At 39.1% G+C, this 21,765-nt stretch overlaps 1 protein-coding gene across 1 annotated transcript in view; it reads right to left on the bottom strand.

The window, feature by feature from the left end:
* LOC121319534 (voltage-dependent calcium channel subunit alpha-2/delta-4-like) overlaps positions 1-21,765 on the bottom strand; it is a 152,652-nt gene that overhangs the window by 12,156 nt on the left and 118,731 nt on the right. Inside the window, exons 31-36 of the mRNA XM_041257058.1 lie at positions 18,680-18,750; positions 17,514-17,589; positions 16,561-16,613; positions 15,928-15,983; positions 14,124-14,144; positions 11,170-11,287 (exon numbers count right to left, since the gene is read on the bottom strand). Coding sequence (XP_041112992.1) covers positions 11,170-11,287; positions 14,124-14,144; positions 15,928-15,983; positions 16,561-16,613; positions 17,514-17,589; positions 18,680-18,750 — 395 coding nt within the window. The remainder of the gene's footprint in view (positions 1-11,169; positions 11,288-14,123; positions 14,145-15,927; positions 15,984-16,560; positions 16,614-17,513; positions 17,590-18,679; positions 18,751-21,765) is intronic.

The following is a 21,765-nucleotide window of genomic DNA, read 5'->3' as shown; positions in this document are numbered from 1 at the left end:
TGCACACAACAGCCAAGCTAGAATGCACAGTCACCATTAGTAATGGCATTACCCTGACAAGCTGCTATCATTGGTGTAAATACTATATAGGTTTCTTTAAAGGCCAGCTGATCCAACATAGCTGTATTTTTTTGAAGTAAAAAAAGGCTTTGGATACTGTCTGGTTTTTTTTTGTTTATTTTTTTTTCTATTTTTTTTTTTATTTTAATATAAGTCATGCCATGACAAAGTCTACTGTGGTAGCGCACTCTCTGATCTGTAAATGTAACGAGTTCATTCACCTGCAAAGTAAACAGCAATCAAGCATTTCTATATATACAATACATAGAAATGTGTTGTTATTCATTCTACTCACACAGTTGAACATCATGATTAAGCCCAGTTTGTAAGGTTTTGAGTGTCGCCGGAATGGATTTTTTTCGTTATGACATTTTTTTTTTTTCTGTAAGAATAATAATTAATTCTAAATATGCCCCTAAAATGTTAATTGTAGCCTACTATGATTTCTCAGTAAAGGAACAGTCTCTGTACAATTAGCAACATCGACATTCAGCAGACTGGACAGCTGCATACGGCCAGAAATTACAGTTAACAGAACTGTTTGTCCCGCCTCAGCTAACTTATGATTGGACTGCAGCAGAGAAAATACATGTCTTTGATTGGTTGATCGTATCACCGATGTGGCTTTAGGAAAACGTAAGCATGCCTTTCACAGCAAGAGTGCCCTGACGGTGATTGACTCTCCGAACTGCAGCTGCCCACCCCTACACCCATAATACGCAGCAATCTATGGAATAGATTAATAAAGCAACAGGCCCCAAGATGGGTGTATGATGTATTTATACAATTAATTTACAGATGTGTGACAACACACAGCAAAGACAGGCAGGACCCCCCTCCCCTCTTCATCCTTCTCTCAATTTTCATTTCTATACTTTGATGGTACACGTTGGATGCTGATATGCCTGTGGAGCAGTGAAGAGCACATATAACTATATATGTAACACACTACCGCTGTCCATCACATCAATACAATACTCAGTGATAAAACACATAACTGATCCACCCATCCGGTGTGTGCAGATGGGATGGGGAGGGGGGGTTGGGGTTCTGTACTATTGTACGTTTGTACTATTGTACCCAACTCCAGAGTGGACTGTTACTCCAACACTATTTGAGCCAGCGATGCGCAGTTATTGGAACTAGTGGTGCACAGCTACTGGAACTAGCGGTGCATAGTTATTGGAACTACCGCATCACAATTATCGCGCAGATATTGGTATATTCAGACGAATTTGATTGCGCTATGTGCATACTGAATGTCCACCTAGAATACATTTGCATCTCAAAGGTTTTTAATTACAGATGCATTACCATATGCTAATAGGACCACATTAAAGAAACAGAAGGAAGGCAGTGTGCTGGACAGAGGTGAGTGCATGTTTCCACACTCATCTGTTGGGCATGGGAATACGCTATATGTTTTGTAAATAAAAAAAGAGGCTTATTGATTGTATGTTTTTGCCAAAAATTGACTATGGCGATGCAGTATATAGGTTTGCATCACCATCAACTTTAGGTAAACTGGACTAGCTATATCATGCAGCATTGAGGTACAAAATTATGCGATTTGGTAGGCTGGACTTCTTTGGCTTTACGCAGGTTGAAGCACTGGTATAATCTGGTATATAGTATGAATATACTTATTTAAATGAATACCTTATAGCTTCCCATAGTAACCATAGCCTCAGATCTCATTCCTTTTTGCATTTTAAAATCCTAAATGCACATACTGAGACTGGTAAAGGATCCTTTGCTTATTATTCCCCATGGTCCTGGAATGAGTTCCAGTCCAAACTGAAGCTGCAGACCCAGATATCTTTATTGCAATTTAAGAGTAACCTGCATGATTTCGTGACCTGAGAGTTGTAATTGTTTTAAATAGTTGACTACTTTTGTGTATTTTGATTATTGTTTTAAATGTGATTTGCCTGTGTCTTAATTGTCTTTTAGTGTGTACTTGTTCTTGTTGTCTGATTGACTTGCTGCTGCCTGCTTGGCTAGGTCTCACTCGTAAAAGAGGTTTTAATCTCAATTTGACTACAAGGATAATAAATATATTTTATATATATATATATATATATATATATATATATATATATATATATATATATATATATATATAAATTTATTTATTATCCTTGTAGTCAAATTGAGATTAAAACCTCTTTTACGAGTGAGACACACACATATATATATATATATATATATATATATATATATATATATATATATATATATATATATATATATATATATATATATATATATATATCCTGGTATTGACTGTTGATCTACTAAAAAACAAACCAAAAAAAAAAAAATAGGAAGGATATTACATAGTCGGCAATCAGTTTGGGGTCACACACGTACTAATATATTTGTGCAGAGTTTTTGCAAAGGCTTTGTTGGGCACAAAAGTCATCGTCTTATATATTATAGATTATAAAATGACAACTTGTGTGTTTAGAAAAAAAAACTGTTTTTCTGAATAAGGTGTCTAGAAGGGCTAGTATTCCGATAGTATCCTAATACTAAGTGGGTATTCGGTATCACGTTTTCGGAATACTGGTATCCAGAATACGGACAGATTCATTCGGAATACCCTGTTTAAATGGCATGGAATAGCTATTCAAATTTCCCACTATTCTGAATACAACTGGAATCCTGATAGAACAGGACAACTGGAACAGGTGCCCGGATAGCAATATGAGTGCAGTCAATTGCACCTACAACGAGCGGCAGGTGCGCAACCTCATAAAAAACCCTGCATTATTTCCTCACTGTTTGCTCTGGTAATGGGGAATTTAATATGTTCCTCAGCACATCGCAGCAACGTGGTTATGAAGCGGTCGAGGTGGCGGGACACGGCTGTCCTGGTAGAAGGATATACGTACAGACAGATACTACCAATTGCTCAGACAAGGCATGACTGCGCAGGTTTATTCTGGCCAGGTCATCATGCAGCATGTGACATAGATGATACCTGGACACGATTTGCTTATTGCTGAGCTACTCATATGTGTGCCGAGGCTGGTACACTCTTTCAGCATATCTTTGCCTATGTCGGAGTTGCTTGTTGCTGCATCATTCACATCCACAAGTCGACGGACAAGCTGCATGGTACCCACGTTTCCCATTGTTGCCTGTTTGTAGTCAGTGCTGGAATGGTAGTGTGCGCAGAGTTAACGCAGTCTATCTGTGTGTGTGTGTGTGTGCCTGCTCCCTGTTGGGTGCTGTGTGTCTATCTGTGTGTGTGTGTGTGTGTGTGTGTCTGCTCCCTGTTGGGTGTTGTCTGTCTATCTGTGTGTGTGTGTGTGTGTGTGTGCCTGCTCCACGGACGAGTGTTGACTGTCAACTAGACAGTGTAGACGTGCACACTGCTCCCTGCTGGGTGTTGTGTGGACGACCCACAACACACAGATAGACTCTACACCCACACGGAGGGACGACCCACGACACACAGATGTGTGTGCTGTGTGCCACCCACTGACGGGTGACGACCCACTACACACAGATAGACACACACCACACGGACTGGGACTACCCACACACACAGATAGTTGTGTGTGTGTGTGTGTGTGCCTGCTCCCTGCTGGGTGCTGTGTGTCTATCTGTGTGTGTGTGTGTGCCTGCTCCCTGCTGGGTGCTGTGTGTCTATCTGAGGGTGTGTGCAGTCTGATGGAGCAAGACAGCCCAGCCAAACAAATTCCACACCAAAAAAAAAAAACAACAGCTGCTTCCAGAACAGAAACTCTCCAGCGCTCATTCTTTGCAGCTTACGAGATCCTCGGTTTGTCTTCCACACAAGCTTTACCTTTACAGTGCGAGCTGGATAAAAGATGTTTACTTGAAACAAAAATAAACTCTGTGTACAAATACAGAAGTGGTTTTGGGAAGCAGTCTGGAATCAGTATAGTTTTTCTTAAGAATTCAAGAGGTCACCCTGGTATTGTACTATTAGACGCCACACATACAGTGTGTATAAAAAGCTGTGCCTTCCTCTATTGAGAGTGGAGGCCCTGCATCTCATAATAAATATCGTGGAGGAGTCCTCATTGTTACTCTCACAACTCTTTGTTAATGTTGTTAAACTTTAGAACATCCAACCTTTCCTAGCATTACTATGTCATCTCCTATTTTGTGTGTTTTGTGTAATTCTCTATTGTTGGTAAGACACATTGGGCCATATTTTCAAAGTATTTACTCCAGTCTTTAATTAACGCCTATATTTTAGTAAAAGGAACATAGAAAGCAAAGACGAGACTGCATATTCACTAAGTTCAAGCTGATTCGACCTGTGCTGACCCAGAAAGAAGCTTTTGATTGTGTTTTTATTTCTTCTCTGTTTTCAGGCCTTCCTGGCGCCGCTGTACATGGATGTTCAAACTATGCAGGACGTTCAGTTTATGCATCGTTACATTGTTTGCCAGTAAAGAAGAGAATTGATGTTACTGTAAAATCTTGTTTCTTTCTTACAAAGCTCAAAAAGATCTGGTCCCTTGGTTACATGTCTGATCTAGCAGCATCATGCATCCCGGCTTGTTCGCTGTCATCTCCTAATGCTGGTTTGCAGAGCAACATTTTGTCATTATACTCCAAGATTGTGGAAATCACTCCCTAAATCTATTAGTCAGACAGATACTCTTGGCCGAAAACCCTTTCTTACTTACTTATACTTATTTTTTTCTCTCCTCTCTGTGCAGCCCTTTGGGCGCCATATAAAACCGTATTGTATTGTATTGTATTGCATTGTATCGTAAGGGTTCACAAACGTTAGTTGCCTATTTTGATCTCCTTACAATCACCCCCTTTTGTTGTAAAAGTGAACATACTGTTAGCACAGGCACAAGCTGACGTCAGTGTTATATTCGTTAACGCTCTGTCAGGGTCATCTGGGAGAGAATGTTTCTGTATGTACTGCAACCCCTGGAACCATCCCGCGGCCCCGAAGGGGTCCCCTGTTGTCTTGTCTTGTATTCTATTTTATTGCATTGTGTATGGGAAGGTCATAGTGGTATATTTCAAACAATCTTTGGTGCTGCTTTAAAAAGGGACATAAAGCACAGCATTGAATTGCATCATTCAATTAAGGAACTGATAAGAGTTGTTGAATACACCTTATTAACTCTGCAATTGTTATACCATATTTTGATGGTTAACCTTGTAAAGGATGACTGGAAAAAGGAGATGACATATTCATGGGAACCCATGTATAACAAACTTCTATAATTTAAACTCATGAGCAGCTGCACTGAGGTTTGGACAGGTCTCTGATCGCAGGCTCTAATCATTTGGAGAACAGTTGTGCTTCATTCCCAGGGAAACACTGACCTCTAGTGGTAGACAACGTACACAGCAGGACTTTTTTCACATAACTCAGACCCCGTTCCACTACAGGGCCCCATATTTAGGTCTGCAACCCCGTTCACATTTACGCTTTTAAGGCGCCTTTGTGCATTCACGTAATGTGACTAAAAACACTGATGCCTTTGGTACCTGCCGTGGTATGCATGATATTTTTCACTATACTTTCTGAATATCACAATAGACTAATGAAAAGATTGAAAGACATACAGATAGAATGTAGCCATCTCTTGCTTTTTATTATGCAGAACATAGCATGTCATTAACTTTTCTATTATTGTGGAATACACATTAGCATCTCGCACAGTTCCATCAAGTTGTGCATTTATCTCTTCTTTTGAAAACCAGTGCTCATTTTAAGTGTTTGTAGCCAAATCTCCCACACAATCATCTGATTCAGTCATCCTTGTGATGTACTGAAGAGAACATTAGTACTTTTATTACAAGCTACGTACTACTTTAAGAAGGATAACACTTTTTTGTGTAAACCTTTAGGTTGAGTTTCAGGGGGCGCTGGAGAGTCGCGTCTATCCTTCCCCTATCTCTAATCTCCCTGTCAATCACTCTCCCACTTCTATAGAAGTCCCCTGTTTCCTCTTCCGCCCTCTAGCGTTTTTGTTGTTCGGTATGCTACAAGTGTATTCATAGTCTGTGCATCTACTTTAAAAAAAAAAAATCTCTCAGCAAAGCTATTTAAAAAAAGGGGGAGTGAGAGCTACCACCTACCGCTATCCCACTAGCAGCTATTTCATTCTATCAAGCTTGGATATTCCGACCAGTACCTCTCCTCCACGGGATTTCAGAGACAGCCCGGGTCATTCATAGTTTCCAGATGTCTCCTCTGCTCCAGTTCCAACAGCAGCCATTCTTCAACCCCGCCGTGGTAAGAGATCTGCTCTGTCTAATTCATCTCCAAGCTGCCTCTTCTTCAAAAGACTGGCTAACCAACAAGTTACTTAAATCATTACTCAATCTTGGAATATCCATACCAGCATGTACTGACAGAAAAGCAGCGTTTCTCCTGTTCAAAATATGCAGCCAGCCTATCCATGCTCCACAGAGATATTTTCAGACATCAAAGGCCTTCTGCAGCCTCTCACAGATCCTGTTTCATCTCTCTCCTCCCGTCTCCAATCCATCGAGGCTCAGCTCGGACACGGACCCGCCTCCATTCCAGCCTCACCCTCACCCCCCACCTCAGGCCCCGTTCTCCCAGCAACCGATTCCGAGGCTCCACAGTACAACTTGGCCACAGCTGCCTCCGCTTCCTCATCTTACCAGCCTTCTACTTTCTTCAGATGCCACTTCATCTCCTCTCATCTCTGCCACCTAGGGTAAGTAGGTCAATCTCGTATCCATCCTCATTGCAGTCTCCGAATACCTCGGCCATCGGGTAGTGGATTGCCGCGACCTCTTCGTCACCCTTAAGTCTAGCAATCCACGGCTTCTAAAAAGTCTCACCCTCAGAGTTTGTCATCATTTTTTCAGATTATATTAAATCAGATTTTCATCAGGCTCATTTCATTGTGATTCTATAGCCCATTCTTCATCTCCGTGCCCCAGAACAGCTTCCTACAGCTTTTGCATCCCGCTGCCTCCTTCTTCTCCCCTCCACCTGTCCCGTCACATCTCTTCTGTCAATCCTATTCATGGCTCAGCACCCCCATCATCATCTCACTCTCAGGATAAATATAGCCACTCTACAGCAGGCCACTGCTCACTACTGACAGCACTCCATCGTTTACTTCCTCAGACCTCCGCACTGTCAGCAGATCTCGCCCTCTACTGTTATTCGCACCTCACTATAACAGATCTCCGCTCCCTCTTCATATCGGCTCACTGCAGCATGCAAAAGTTGCTTTAGTTTACTATTTAAATCTGCAACTGCACTTCTCCAGAGCTTCCAATACTCCAGCTTTCCTCCAGTATGCAGAACGTGGCAGCATTTCCACAATCAAGGCTAACGCTAATCCTCAGTGGCTCTCAAAAGTATTCACCCGCCTTGAACTTTTCCACATTTTATTGTGTTACAAAGTGAAAAATAAAATCTACAAATTGTTCTATATTAATTACAAATATAAAACAGAAAATAATTGATTGCATAAGTATTCACCCCCTTTGCTATGACACACCATAATTAGTCACATAATTAGTTGAATGGAGTCCACCTGTGTGCAATTAAGGTGTTTCACATGATTTCAGGTTAAATATACCTGTCTCTGGGAGGTCCCACTGTTGGTTAGTGCATGTCCTAACAAAAACTACATCATGAAGACGAAAGAACATTTAAAGCAAATCCAGAATAAAGTTCTTCAAAAGCACCAATCACGGGTAGGATATAAGAACATTTCCAAGGCATTGACTATCCCCCGGAGCAAAGTAAAGTCCATTATTAAGAAATGGAGAGAATATGGCACAACTGTGAATCTGTCTACAACAGGCCGTCCTCAAAAACTGAGTATCCGCGAGAAGAGCACTAGTCAGGGAGGCCACCAAGAGGCCTGTGTCTTCCACGGCTGAGCTGGGACACACTGTGCATATGGCAACAATAGCCCGGGTGCTTTACAAAACTGGCCTTTATGGGAGAGTGGCAAAAAGAAAGCCATTGCCTGGAAAAAAACTCACATCAGATCTCGGCTAGAGTTTGCCAGAAGGCATATGGGAGACTCTGAGACCAAGTGGAAGAAGATTCTATGGTCTGATGAGACCAAAATAGAGCTTTTTGGCCTCAATGTTAAGTGCTATGTTTGGCACAAGCCTAACACCGCACATCATCCTGAGAACACCATCCCTACCGTGAAGCATGGTGGTGGCAGCATCATGCTATGGGGATGCTTCTCTGCGTCAGGGCCTGGAAAGCTCGTGAAGATATTGGGAAAAATGGATATAGCAAAGTACAGCAAAATCCTGGAGGAAAACCTGCTGAAGTCTGCAAGAGACCTGGGACTTGGGAGAAGATTCATTTTCCAGCAGGACAATGACCCCAAACATACAGCCAAAGCCACACTGGAGTGGCTTATAAACAAAAAGGTCAATGTCCAGGAGTGGCCCAGTCAAAGCCCAGACCTCAATCCAATTCAGAATATGTAGAAAGAGTTGAAAATTGCTGTTCATCAAAGCTCCCCATCCAACTTGACGGAGCTTGAGCAATTTTGCAAAGAAGAATGAGCAAAAACTGCAGTGTCCAGATGTGCAAAGCTTGTAGCGACTTATCCAAATAGACTCATGGCTGTAATTGCTGACAAAGGTGCCTCTACCAAATATTGACTCAAGGGGGTGAATACTTATGCAATCAATTATTTTCTGTATTGTATTTGTAATTAATTTAGAACTATTTGTAGATTTTATTTTTCACTTTGACATTATGGACTTTTTTTGTGTTGATCAGTGGCAAAAACTCCTAATTAAATCAATTTTGATTCCATGTTGTAACACAATAAAATGTGGAAAAGTCCAAGGGGGTGAATACTTTTGAGAGCCACTGTACCAAATCAACTGTTCAATATTGAACTATACTTAATTGTCAGAATGTTAACATATTTGAAACAGTACGTAATAAGAACGTGTTCTACTCGCCTACTTTATTTTATTTTGCGTACATCTTTACATCCAAGACTACACTATTGTTTAATCATAAACAAACAGGTTGAATCACTAATCCTACCAGGATTCCCCAATTCTGCGATCACAGAAATTATTACAGAATTCACATAGGAAGCCGTTTTTTAAAATTATTATTATTGTTGAAATGCAGGCATGTTGATTTCCTGTTGTTTATGTTGGTGCCCACCAAAGACAATATAATCCCACTAGATCCTTTCAACACATGCCAAATTTGACATGAAAAACGGCAATCTCAGCACTGGGGGAGTAAACTAAACGTCACATGCGAGACGCATGCATTGCTTATTAAAATGAATGTACCCTCAAGTACAATGTACAAATAAAACGTGAGTTCCTATCATTTGTTTTAGAAAAATACATATTGCCGCAACAGACACGAGAAATTGCTTCAGTATAAACATGCCTTAAGGGTATTTTACTTTTTAGGGCATGTGATGATGCAATTTGTTCCTTTGTTACGGTTTTACGAAAGGACCAGGAAGGAGTAAAAAAGAAAACGTGAGTGTTTGTATTTGTTTTGTTAACCACTGTTTATTTGTATTGAGTAGACAAATAACAACCGTTCCAGTCAGCATTAAACCAGGATTCCAAACATTGCACTAGTCACCAATAATTGTGTATTCACCACCTGCAGTGGAGCACCGCGAGAAAGGAAGCAGAGCCGTGCTTGTATTATTGTTTCAGGACTGAAACCCTGTTTTACTTAGCTGTACAATTACACTTTGCTGTGTAGTTGCCAGCATTATTATTTGACGGTGCCAAAAATTGTGACAACAATTAAAAGAACTGTTTGGACTATGAACACTGATACTGTCGTTGTTTGAGCACTGCATCACCTCTACACCTGCGCACTACTAACCACTTTGCCACACCTCCTTATTACTCTGTGTACAGCTGGGGGATCATTATACCCTCAGGTTGATTAACTGAGTCTCAGACGAGCAGTGCTTCCGTGGGGTGTTCACAGGCTGCTTCAGTGAGGTTCTCTGCGGGCTTAGTGAAGCGCTGCTGTCTGAACTTTGCTTTTCATTGTGCAACCTTGGTTTCACTTACTTAACTTTTCCTACAATCTTAAATCAGGGTTTTGAAAAACAGGTGCCATTGCCCCAAGTTGATTCCTAGAGCACCCAACAGGAATCTGTGTAAACACCAACGAAACAATCATGGCTTTCTTTATGATTAATAGTTCTCACAATGGCTAAGAGGGAAACTAATCAGCCATCTCCTTATTACAGTAATGTTTTCCTTTTATTTTTATAATGGGAATTATGATAGGCTGTTATGTTAAGCTGATTGCGTTCTTTAAGGCAACAAGTTGTTAATTTAAAAACGTTTTGTTCTGTTTTTTTTTTTATTCTGTGCAGCACTATGGGATGGATGATTATACGTACGAAAGGGACTATACGAAACCAAATTGTGTTGCATTGTATTTGTAACAGGCAATGTTGCGTGATGCACTGCCGTTACAGATACACCCCCTGTCGGTGAGATGAGACGACTTTAAAAGCTCTATAACCGTGAATAAAGACAAGCCTTGTTCTTTTGCATTGTGGTTAAAATGCTCGTGTGCAGGGTCAACGGTTTTGGCCCAGTCTCTGCCCTGTTACATATTGTCAGTTAAAAGTTTTGCTGAAGGTGTGACCGACTTGATTATCAATGATGTAAAGTGTCTGTAAGATTGGCTTTTTAAAAATAAGTTTCAAGGATGTAAGAAAAAAACCTAATAATAACTAAAAAACAAAACAAAAACAAAAACAAAAAAAAACGATTCAAGACAGAACTGGAAACTAAATAACAGGAATGACACCTGGTAAAAACCCCAGTAAACGCAGTTTTTTGTTGTAGTACCACAATATTACCAGAAGATGGCAATGCTGCTATTCTGTTCGACCCCCAAAAAATGAACTCCTAATATTTTGGCCAACTAATGTACAGGACACCCTGAAGGGATTCTAGTCTATAAAACAATTCCAAACATTGTTTGAGAACCACTGCATGAAGCTGCTCTGTTTTATTAAAGGGTGGTCCCCTACACTGTGGAAATGAAAATGCAAATCTATTAAACCTGCTAGACTGCATGCTGTGGTGCGGCTCTGACACTGGGGCAGGCGCTCTTACTTTTGGCAGGTCCCGCACTCGATCAGGCTGTTGGTCTCTTTGACGGAGGGCTCGTACACGAAGGCTGGATACTCCGTGTCGCACGGCTGCAGCATGTCGTGTTTCTTGTGCTTGTGAGCTTGGAGAGGGGTGAAGGAGGAGACACAGTTAGTCTCTTTCCAGACAGTGGGGCCAACTTAGAATGGACTGGTTTGTTTCTGAAATGTCCTTGTTTTAAAAAGAGATACTGATTATCAGGTCTCAGTATTGTCTAGATCTAAAGGTCATAGGGGCTACGCACCATGACTTGGAAATGCACAAATAAAAAATTAAGTAAAAGAAAATAACGATGTTTTAACGGTATTATATATTCCCTAAAACACTGTGTATAATTATGTAATCTTTGCTTATCACGTCCACATTTTCCACCTGTACGCATGTGCGATTTCGATTGAGTGGCTTTTATATAGGAAAAGCAGGCTTCTGGCGGTTGTGCCTAGAGCGCTCTGTGCTCCGCATGGTTTTTGCTGTTTCAGCTTGTTGTATCAATGTTTCTGCTTTTTTTCCAGAAGTATAAATGTTCCAGTAAACATAAATAGTAATCACAACACTCATACTTTGACTTTTTTTGTTTTATTTATTATCACGGCTGCATTTTAGTAACAGCAATAGTGGCTGGTTGAATATGTAGTCGGTGTTTGAAATGTATACGTTTCTTATTTTCAAAACAAAAACGAAGGCAGAAAACACAAGAGTCTACAGAAAGTGCAAAGCGACAGAAAGTTCCTTTGGATAACTATGCTGGCTTTATTAAGCATATCATTGTTAGATATTATAGTTTTATCTTGAGGTAAAGTTTTTGATATTGAACATTTTAAATGGCACACATAATTATGCAGAGATGGGAAGTAAATGGTAACGTGATAAACATTTACAGTGCAGACTATTTTATATTGTATAAAGAAAGTGAAAGCCAGTGTTTCCAAAGAGATTCCTAAATACTGCCTTTTAATTATGTGCATCCCAAGACATGCAATTAAGTTTTAAGAATTAAGCCTATGTTTGGTATTCTGTCTTAAATCCGCAGTTAGCCCCAGACTGTTGTGAAAAATTATATATTAAATACACAGGAAAATATGTGTTAATCAGATTATTCTGCTTTCATTGCAATTGTAGTTCCATTCAGTAAGCGATATTGTAAAGGGTGGTTTAGCTGAAACCTCCCGACTGAAGGGGTACAGCTGGCTGAGCTTTCATTTCCGCTCATTTTGCTTTGTGTCAGTGCTCAATGGTTGATCAATGAGAGAAGACTAGCACTGAGACGTGAAAACAGCGGCATGCAGTAATATTATGTTCTTCACTAGTGCGGTGGAACTATTGCTGCACATTCATTTGAAGGCAAAAATCCACATCAGTGTCTGCCATAAATGACATAGTTGATAAATATTAGAATAATTATCATAAAGTGTTTTGCCTTGCACTGGTTTACCACCTTGATAGAATTTGTGCGACAGTTTCTAAAATGGCATGTGATGTGTGGGACAGTCGGGATTAACATGAAAAACAGGATCAACAAAGTGCTGCTTCAGATTTGACAAGTACATCACAATCGGGGGATACAGGTGCAGGTACATTACTCGGAAGTGTCAACGTTTTGTTTTATTGCAATTTTTGCCTCTTTGTTTATCGTGTAGAAACTACAGTGGTAGGGATTTAAACATTAAACACAATGTCTATGTTTATACTGTTTTTTGCCTGAAAAACACAAGAAAAAAAATGTATAAATTTAACTACTCTTTATAGTTAATTCAGTTGGGGAAATTTAAGCCTTAACAGCCTATTATACCTGCATATTACAGTTTTGCATATCATTTTATGATATAACAGCATTGCAAATCTTTATACTTTTGTTAGATTTAGCTGGGAATTGGACAGAAAGTGACTGGAACAGGAAAGTGAAAGCAGTTTGTTTTATTTAACTTAAATACGTTAGTAATGTACTTTAGCTTAGGTATTCATTGTTTTATCAATTGATATGATTGATTAACCTGTTAAGTTTGACCTATTGTCAGAGCAATAGTAATAAAAAAAACTTGCAAACCATCTGATTTTTATCTCCAGTTTATTATTAGAAGTAATAAGTAAATAAATAAATAAATAAATAAAGTACAGGGATATATGTTCTAATCCAAGGCTATTATTGTAGCATGGTCAGGTCCTGCTGTAGGTGAGTACCCAGGGTCGGGAAAGTATGGGGATTTTATCAGAGTAAACTAAGTCAAGTACATAATGTTTTAAAGAGTAGAGCCTGTTACTTTGAATATAAGAGGGGTATTTCAGCCCCTGCATTGTTTGACTTTTTTTGTATAATTTTTTGGGATACTATCTTGGAATAATGGGACGCATGTGTAAAAAGAAAAACCTTCAGTGCAATTTAGTATCGAGAGTATAAAGACGACTGTTTAACAAAAATACACTAGCCATTGATTTTTATAATGAAGCAGACGACACAGGTGGCATTGTAAATGGATCAAACAATAATTTTTCTTTTACTTTTACAGGCATTTCAGAGTTTATCAAATCATGCCAAGATAATGTCTCAAAACACACACAATACTTTAAAACACTTCATAATATATATATATATATATATATATATATATATATATATATATATATATATATATATATATATATATATATATATATATATATGTGTGTATATATATATATATATATATATATATATATATATATAAATCAATATCAAGATTTTAAATACTTAAGAAAAACTATGAAAACTAGACCCTTATTGTTCTTATTATGGGACCAAGCCTATATCTTTAAACACACAATTAAACAGTGGGACACACAGCCTGTAAATATATGGTTCAGCACTGTGGTTCAGCGAAGCCCTATCCTTTTGAACGCATTAATATGCCAATGTTCCAGGATGCTGGATGTCATATACTTACATGCATGGAAGACAGACTTGGCTGTATGGGGTCAGCCACAGAGTGATTGATGGTTGGTGAGTCACATGACCAAGGAACATGTGTCACAATGGTTGGAATGAAGATGGCAATGGTGAGGATTTGTCACGAGCAATGGAGGGAGAAAAAAATGGGAATAAAAGGAAGGAATAAAGTTATAGATCGAGTTTCTCCTTCAGTGCAGAACCTGTTAGTGTAAAGTTTACAGCTTGCACAGGCCAGCATGAAGGCGTGGTGTAAAGTTTACAGCTTGTACAGGTCTCCATGAAGACATGGTGTAAAGTTTACAGCTTGCACAGGTCTCCATGAAGACATGGTGTAAAGTTTACAGCTTGCACAGGTCTCCAGGAAGACGTGATGTAAAGTTTACAGCTTGTGCAGGTCTCCATGAAGACGTGGTGTACAGTTTACAGCTTGCACAGGTCTCCAGGAAGACGAGGTGTAAAGTTTAAAAGTTTACAGCTTGTACAAGTCTACAGGAAGACGTGGTGTAAAGTTACAGCTTGTTCAGATCTCCAGGAAGACTTGCAGATTCTAAGGAATACCAGGTTCGTTAATAAGCACGCAGTGAACTTTCCTTTATTAACTGTTAGATCCCAAGTTTCTCCTTTTTCCTCTTAAGGCTCTAAGCATGGTACTAGAATTACGGAGTTGACAACTGCATGAAAATACGTTGAATTAAATTGTTACACGAAGTGAATCTACATAAGAGGAAGAATCCATTAGTTAAGATAACAATGATTTTTAATACCTGTACAAAGTTGCTCAGATTATAATAGTAAAGCTCACTGAAGTGGTTTGGAATTGTCACTATGGCAACTGAAGCCACAAGAATGTAAGGTGAACTTGATTGCCAATATCCAAGAAAGGGAAACAGTATGATGAAGCATCGGTCTTGATCTTTAAATGCCTGTTCAAGCCTATAGAAACACAATGTGATTGCCTGCGCATATCTTTTTGAAAACCCTTGCCTGTGTCCCTTGCTAACAGTGGTGATGAGATCCTTCACTGAGGGGACGGTGAGGGTGACAGAATGATGTGTCCTGGCTGGTTACCAGGGGAGGCTGACATTATGGGATGTATGTTTATGGCTGACAGGGCGATGAGCTATGTGTCATTCCCAGTCATATCACACATCATGAAATGTTATGCCTTCTTTGAAATAATGTCAAACAGCAAATTTAGTTTCCTGAAGGCACCTCACAAGACCAGGAAGCTCATTTGAGGAGAGCTATTCAAATCTAAACATACGACCAGAAGTTTTGAAACTGATTTGAAGGACTAAAAGCTAACAAATAGGTTTCAATCAAATACTGTTCAATATGATTGCCTAACATTCACAGTAAATAAAGAAGCACACTCCCTAGTGTGTGTTTATTGTATGAGGTTGTGTTTTTAGCCTAGTATCTTTAGCTTGTAGTTCTTATTCCTGGATTTATGGAATCCTGAAACAGCCATGTAGTCACGAGACTCAAGGGAGACACAGCCATTGGTGGAAGTTCTAAAGGCTGTTGGGAGATGTAGTTCTTTGGAACCCCCAAAGCATTAGTTGCAAACAAGCAATCGCTATGTCTTCTATGGGTAATCACATGACTCTCCCATGATTCCACAACCTGTCCGGTACCCTTCCTAAGTTGTGATGTCTGTCTTTTGAAAATAAATGGTCACCTGCATCTAAAAATCTTTTTTAATGTGTCTATTTATTGGCTTAACAACATCTGTATGTTTGCAAGGTCTGGATTTTGATCATGGTGTTGACACTGATATAAAAGGACCGTTTCCTCACCATCCACAATGCTGTCTGAATGCCAAAACCCACAGAAATTAAACTCCATCAGAAACCTAAAACAGAACAGTAAAACAATATCATTAGGGGTGTGCTGATACTCGGATTCGGAATTGCCTTTGAAAATACATGCATTCTTTAATGTGTTGATTTCAAAACAAGAAAAGCTGTCCTTCCCTCACCTTTACAATTCACTACCAATCAATGACAATTAACTTCCGCATTGAGTGTTTTAAAAGCTGTTTGGAAGCAAACCTGAAAGAAGGGCATCTTTTCAGGTTTGAGATAATAAACAATTAGCTGAGGAATACTACTGCTATTTCTTGTGAAATTTGAAAAGCCGAGGACATTTGTAACATCCTCGGGTACCAAATGATAACTTAGTCTAAACCAGGGTAAGCTTCGATACACTAAAATGTACCCTGAGTATATTTTGATAGTAAACCGGTCGATAAAAAACACAATCTGCCACAATAAGGTTAAAGCTTTGAAAAACAGTTTGTAAAATGACCACAATACCTTTTCTAAATGAAAAGGAGATGATATGAATTGAAACCAAGTACTGGCTGTAAAGCAAAGTGACTATACTGTAGGAACCTAAGCACACATGTCACTCTGCATTTTCACACTTACAGGAATACATTGCTGAGGAACCACTTGAGAGCCACCAGTAGACCATAGAAAGGCTGTTGAGAGGGAAGAAAACAAGAGCTGTGAGTGAGACGCTGGATTTCAGTCGGGTAGTTTTTAAATACTCTAGGGAGCTCCTTACACAAAGCAGAGCTGAAGTGGGATTGTGAAACTTGCTGGCAGTATTTACTGATGCCAATTATAACAAGCGTTTCCACAGACTTCAGCGATGCAACTGTAAAATTTGACACATTACCTGACATAAATAAGTAGCCACAACGGTCTATTTTATTGATCTGTACTGTGATGGATGGACTTGTATTTTACTAGTATGCTAGATTTTTAAGTGGATGACAAGGTAAAGAATAATAGTATTTAAAGATTTTTTGTTAGGTTTTTTTTTATTATATTTTTTACAACATTCATTTATATAATTAATAAAAACATTAGAATAACAAACCAAAAATATTTTTTGAAAAAAGTAGTAGAAAAAAATGTGTCTGGTCTAACCCTGTATCTAACCTCAGAGATAAGTGGAAGTGGGGAAATAGATTCTTATGAACTGATTCATCATCAGTCTTTAACAAAGCTTTCTTTAAAACAGTCCTTAACATTTTGTAAACTGGCTTGTATATTGCAAGCTGTATGAAGAATAATTCAAAAGCTAACCATAATTAATAAACCATTCAAAGGCTACCCATGGTTATTCATATTCTTGGAGGACAGCAATGACAACAGCTTGACACCATTTCCAAACAGTATATAATATAATTTGCAAATTGCACCAATCCTGTTAGCAAATCACTAGTTCCTTCTTTTAAATAGGGCACCTGTGTCCTCTAACAGTACTGACTGCATGTGAAGTGTAACAAATAAGCCTAGCAGTGTATCTGGAGCAGTCAGTGCCAGTTCAGGAATGGATTAGGGTTGTATTGGGGAGAGAAGAGAAGACGTACGCTGAGCAGGGGTCTGGCTCCGCTGTGGTGGTGGTAGCCTATCTTACACATCGCCTGGTAATCGTATAGCGTCACTCTGTGGCGACAGGTAACAGAGACAAAAGGGTTCATGCAAAGTCAAGAGCAGAATCCTGGTAATCTCTTTCCATGTGTAAATATCAATAATCATTCATAATTAATACATTGACGCTTGTTTCACTTAAGCCTTTCCAATCTATTTTCACGAACCATTTTCAATATCCAATTGGCCCACAAGGTTCAAATGAGTAAAACACTAGAGTTACACTTCTACATTAAAGAGTTTTTTAATTATTATGTTTGCCATCATCGTGAACAGTACTTATTAAAGAGATCATTTAACCGTGGTTTGATGTGTTATATATTGCTGATGGTAGATTCATATTGAATACTAGGATGGTTTTAATATTGAAGATGGCTTTATGTTGCTGTCAATAAGTGGCCTTGATTGTGAGTTAACATTTACAATGGTGGCCTTAAAGTGTTACAGAACCCCCTGCAAAGTTTAAAAGAAACACATTCCATTTGCTGTAACTCAAGTTGTCCATATGCCTGCAACTTTTTATTCAACATAATCCTGATTGTTTTAATTTTTTTTTTAATTCACACATCATAGGGAAATAAACAAGGGAATTACTTATTTTCAACTTTTATTTGGGAACATTCACCAGGAGAAAGAGATTTGTCTTCTACACATCGCAATGTACCCAGCTGATGCTCCCTCCTGCAACAATGCTGGTGCTCTGATTGAAATGATGTATTATGGGAACAGAAAACCAGCATTGTAGCAGGAGAGAGAGTGATCTGGATACACTGCGATCCTTAGAAGATTTTTATTTTTCTCCTGGCGAACTCTCCCAAGTAAATGTTGCAAAATGTATTGCCCAGTTGATTTATGACCCATAACTTGATTACAATTTGCAAGAATCTACAATAGATTATGTTTAAAAATATAACACTGTGATATGGACAACACAAGGCACAGCAAACGTAACATAACGCCTTTCTTGTAAAGCTGTCAGGGTGTTCTGTAACACTTTAAAGTGAGGGTTAACTGTTATTGTAGAGAATGCTATTACCTATTCTGAATCCATATAAATCTTGTTTTAATTCTGTATGCTATTCTATTTCCCAAATGAGAATCTTACTGTTTGAACATTCCTGTATTGAGGAGCTGCTGCATCACTGACCCATCCACTTCTCCAAGGAACTTAGTTGCCTGGAGAGAAAGAACAAAAACAGACAAATAGTATTAAAGAACTTTAACCTCTCATGCTTTTCATTATTTCACTGTAGTACACATCAAGCTCCAAATTCGAGGACGATCTGGATGTTGATAGCTGGGGGTCCAGTATCTGAAAGCTTTTAAGCGTCTGGGCTGTGTTCTTTAATGGATGTCAATGAGAGACAAAGTCAAACCGATTAAATTGCCACCACCCAGCCACCTAATGTCAAGGAAACCTTTCTGGACCCAGGCCTCGGGAAACACACCGACAGCCAGTGGCGAGATATGTGGTCAGCCTGTGATGTCCTTGACAAGACACTTATTGAAGATCCAATGAAAGAACTAGCCTTGTCTCAAAGACACTGGACTCCACTGAACCCTGTTAGAACAACACATGGTAGGAGCAGCTACCTCCTCCAGAAGTGTGGAATTATGGAGTTTCCTAATTGTGACTGTTGTGAAGTGCAATCCATCACTCACATCACCGATCACTCCCCAATACACGGTGTTGCAACGGGTACACATGGAATCCATCTGGTGACCTCAGACGCCATTGAACGGCTTTCAAACTCAATATGCAGCTAGAAACTCAAATGCCATCCTTTTATTTTTACAATTTCCTTTACTGTTCATTCTTATAAGTAATCATTCTGCATTGTAATTCATTGTAAATACTAACTAGGGAGAAAGTTGCAAGTAATCCTTGCAAGAGGGGTTAACAGCTGTGCTCCCAATAACACTGAAATGTCTGTCGTCTTCCAGCCCAATTCCTCCCAGTATTCCTTGCAGTATAACTTTGTGAAGAGCTAGTATTTATATATATATATAAATACCTCCAATGTTTTTATTCAAACACATGCTCCCTTGAGAAAGATTTGTACAACATATCAAAACGTTGGGCAGCTGGCTATTTAAGCTAAATATGGTTATTTGAGCTATATATATATATATAAAGAAATGAGCAGAGCTTATGATTTTGTGTTGACTGACAAAGTGTTCACTTTTAACTCTTCCTATGCCGGTCCCAAGCCAGGTTGCAAAAGGAGGTGGTTTAATGTCAGGTAGGCAGCCGACTGTAAAAAGGAAACCTGTCCAATTTGGAAACTAGTCCTTCAGCAGACTCCGCTCAAATGGGAAAATGGTAATAAGAAGAAGAAGCAGAAGACAAATGGTTTACTTTAATGTTTCTATTTGAAACAAAAATAGGCAAGCATGTGCATCCACCACAACTTACTAATGATACCTAGAGAATGAAGAGGATCTGGAGTTGAGAACATTGGAATTCACTTTGTGTCGGGTTTCCTGGGTTCCTCAATGGATACTGAAATCACAGCTTAAAACTACTGTGCAAAACAGTGTTTTTGTTGACACAAAAAACAAAGTACATTCACTCACTGCGCCACCTCTCAATGACCCAATTATTGGCATTGAAAAATAACAATATACTCCTCGGATTACACGGTGATCTGGCGATGCAAGAAAGTCAATAGCCATTAGTTTTGAAAAAATTACATGTGGTAGTAGTTGAACTTGGCAGAGCGAGGCACCTAACAATGGGTCTCAAGATTCTGGGATTCCTGCCACAAGTCATGAAAACGAATGCTGCTGCCAGTAGTCATCCAAGCTGCCAGCTACAGACCCTTCAATCTCCCTGGTGTTAAACTGACACTGATCCTGGTTTCCAATTACCTTGTGTGTCTACATACATCTGCATGTCACTGCCAGGCTCCGAGTCAGTATGGTGTGGAATGGAGGGAACGAAACAGAGCAAAAGCATTGGAATGACACATTCCAGACTCATCGCACTTGAAATAACAGGACCAAGATTTCAAACATCGCACATCTACTTATTGAGACTTACACTCTACTTATACTCATTTACCACTTAAGGAATCACCAGACCTACAATTCTCTTCTATCTACTATACCTTCCAAAAATTGTGCCCCTCTATTTTTCCTGCATTTTACTTTTTTCTTGCCTACGTGTGCTGCTGTCACTGGTGCCATTCACACCTCTGCAAGGTTAATGTCTAAAACTGAGCCAGCACACACACACACACATTCCTGTTAATGTGGCCATTAAGAGATGCTTGACACTTCACCACTTAGAAGTGGAATCCATATCACGCAGTGACACCAGCACAGGAATCAAAACTCATTTGGACATTGGAAATAATTTTTTGACCAAATGTTTGTCATTAAATCTATTAAGTTTTAGTACTTCTAAATGTAGCACTCAAGACTGATTTACAGTTAGGATGATAACGGTGATGCACTTGGTTCACCCGTGTAGGGTGTTTGATGTTACAGCTATCCCCAACTAGGAAGCAATTACCATTGTCATTAATCCTAACTAAAAGAAATGTGTTCACATTGATAGTAAACACAAGAACAAAAATAACCACTGCTTTTGAATATTGTTGAAAATGTACTCTGCCTGGAAACCGTTCCCATTTACTACTGCATAAATTCTTCTGAGGCCCCCTCACCTAATACAGGGAGGATTAGCGCTACCTCTTAAATAATACAAGTGATAAGTAGGAAACTCTCAGACTGCTTTCCTCTTTACACTCGCACTGCCTGCCTGTTTCAGTGCACTGTGTAAGATGCTACCCAGCTCGGTAGGCACAAAAAACACTGCCTCCTTATAGAGACCAGCTCGCTGTATAGACCAGAGCTGTAAGACCTATGAAATAACAGTAATCAATACTAGGCTGAGATTGACTGGAATTGTATTGTTAGCTCTATGTTTTTTAATTTGGTGGCTGTAACAGAGATAATCCACTCTACTTCCATATCTTTAAACACTATCTATTAACCGTCTTTGACCATCTGGAAGTTATTTTTTATACTGCATAAAATGCTGCTTAAATGGATGTGCTTTAAGTTAAATTCATATATTTTATCATGCGTTCAGATTGGCTGTATATGGCAAAAGTTAAATAAAATCATAATTGTTGTGAAAGATTTTTAAGAACTGAAGACTTTAAAATTACTGCCTCCACCCAC

Source organism: Polyodon spathula, chromosome 8 (assembly GCF_017654505.1).
Source record: "Polyodon spathula isolate WHYD16114869_AA chromosome 8, ASM1765450v1, whole genome shotgun sequence".
NCBI lineage: Eukaryota > Metazoa > Chordata > Actinopteri > Acipenseriformes > Polyodontidae > Polyodon > Polyodon spathula.
Note: the sequence above shows the minus strand (reverse complement) of the source record. Positions and strands in the feature narration are given on the sequence as shown.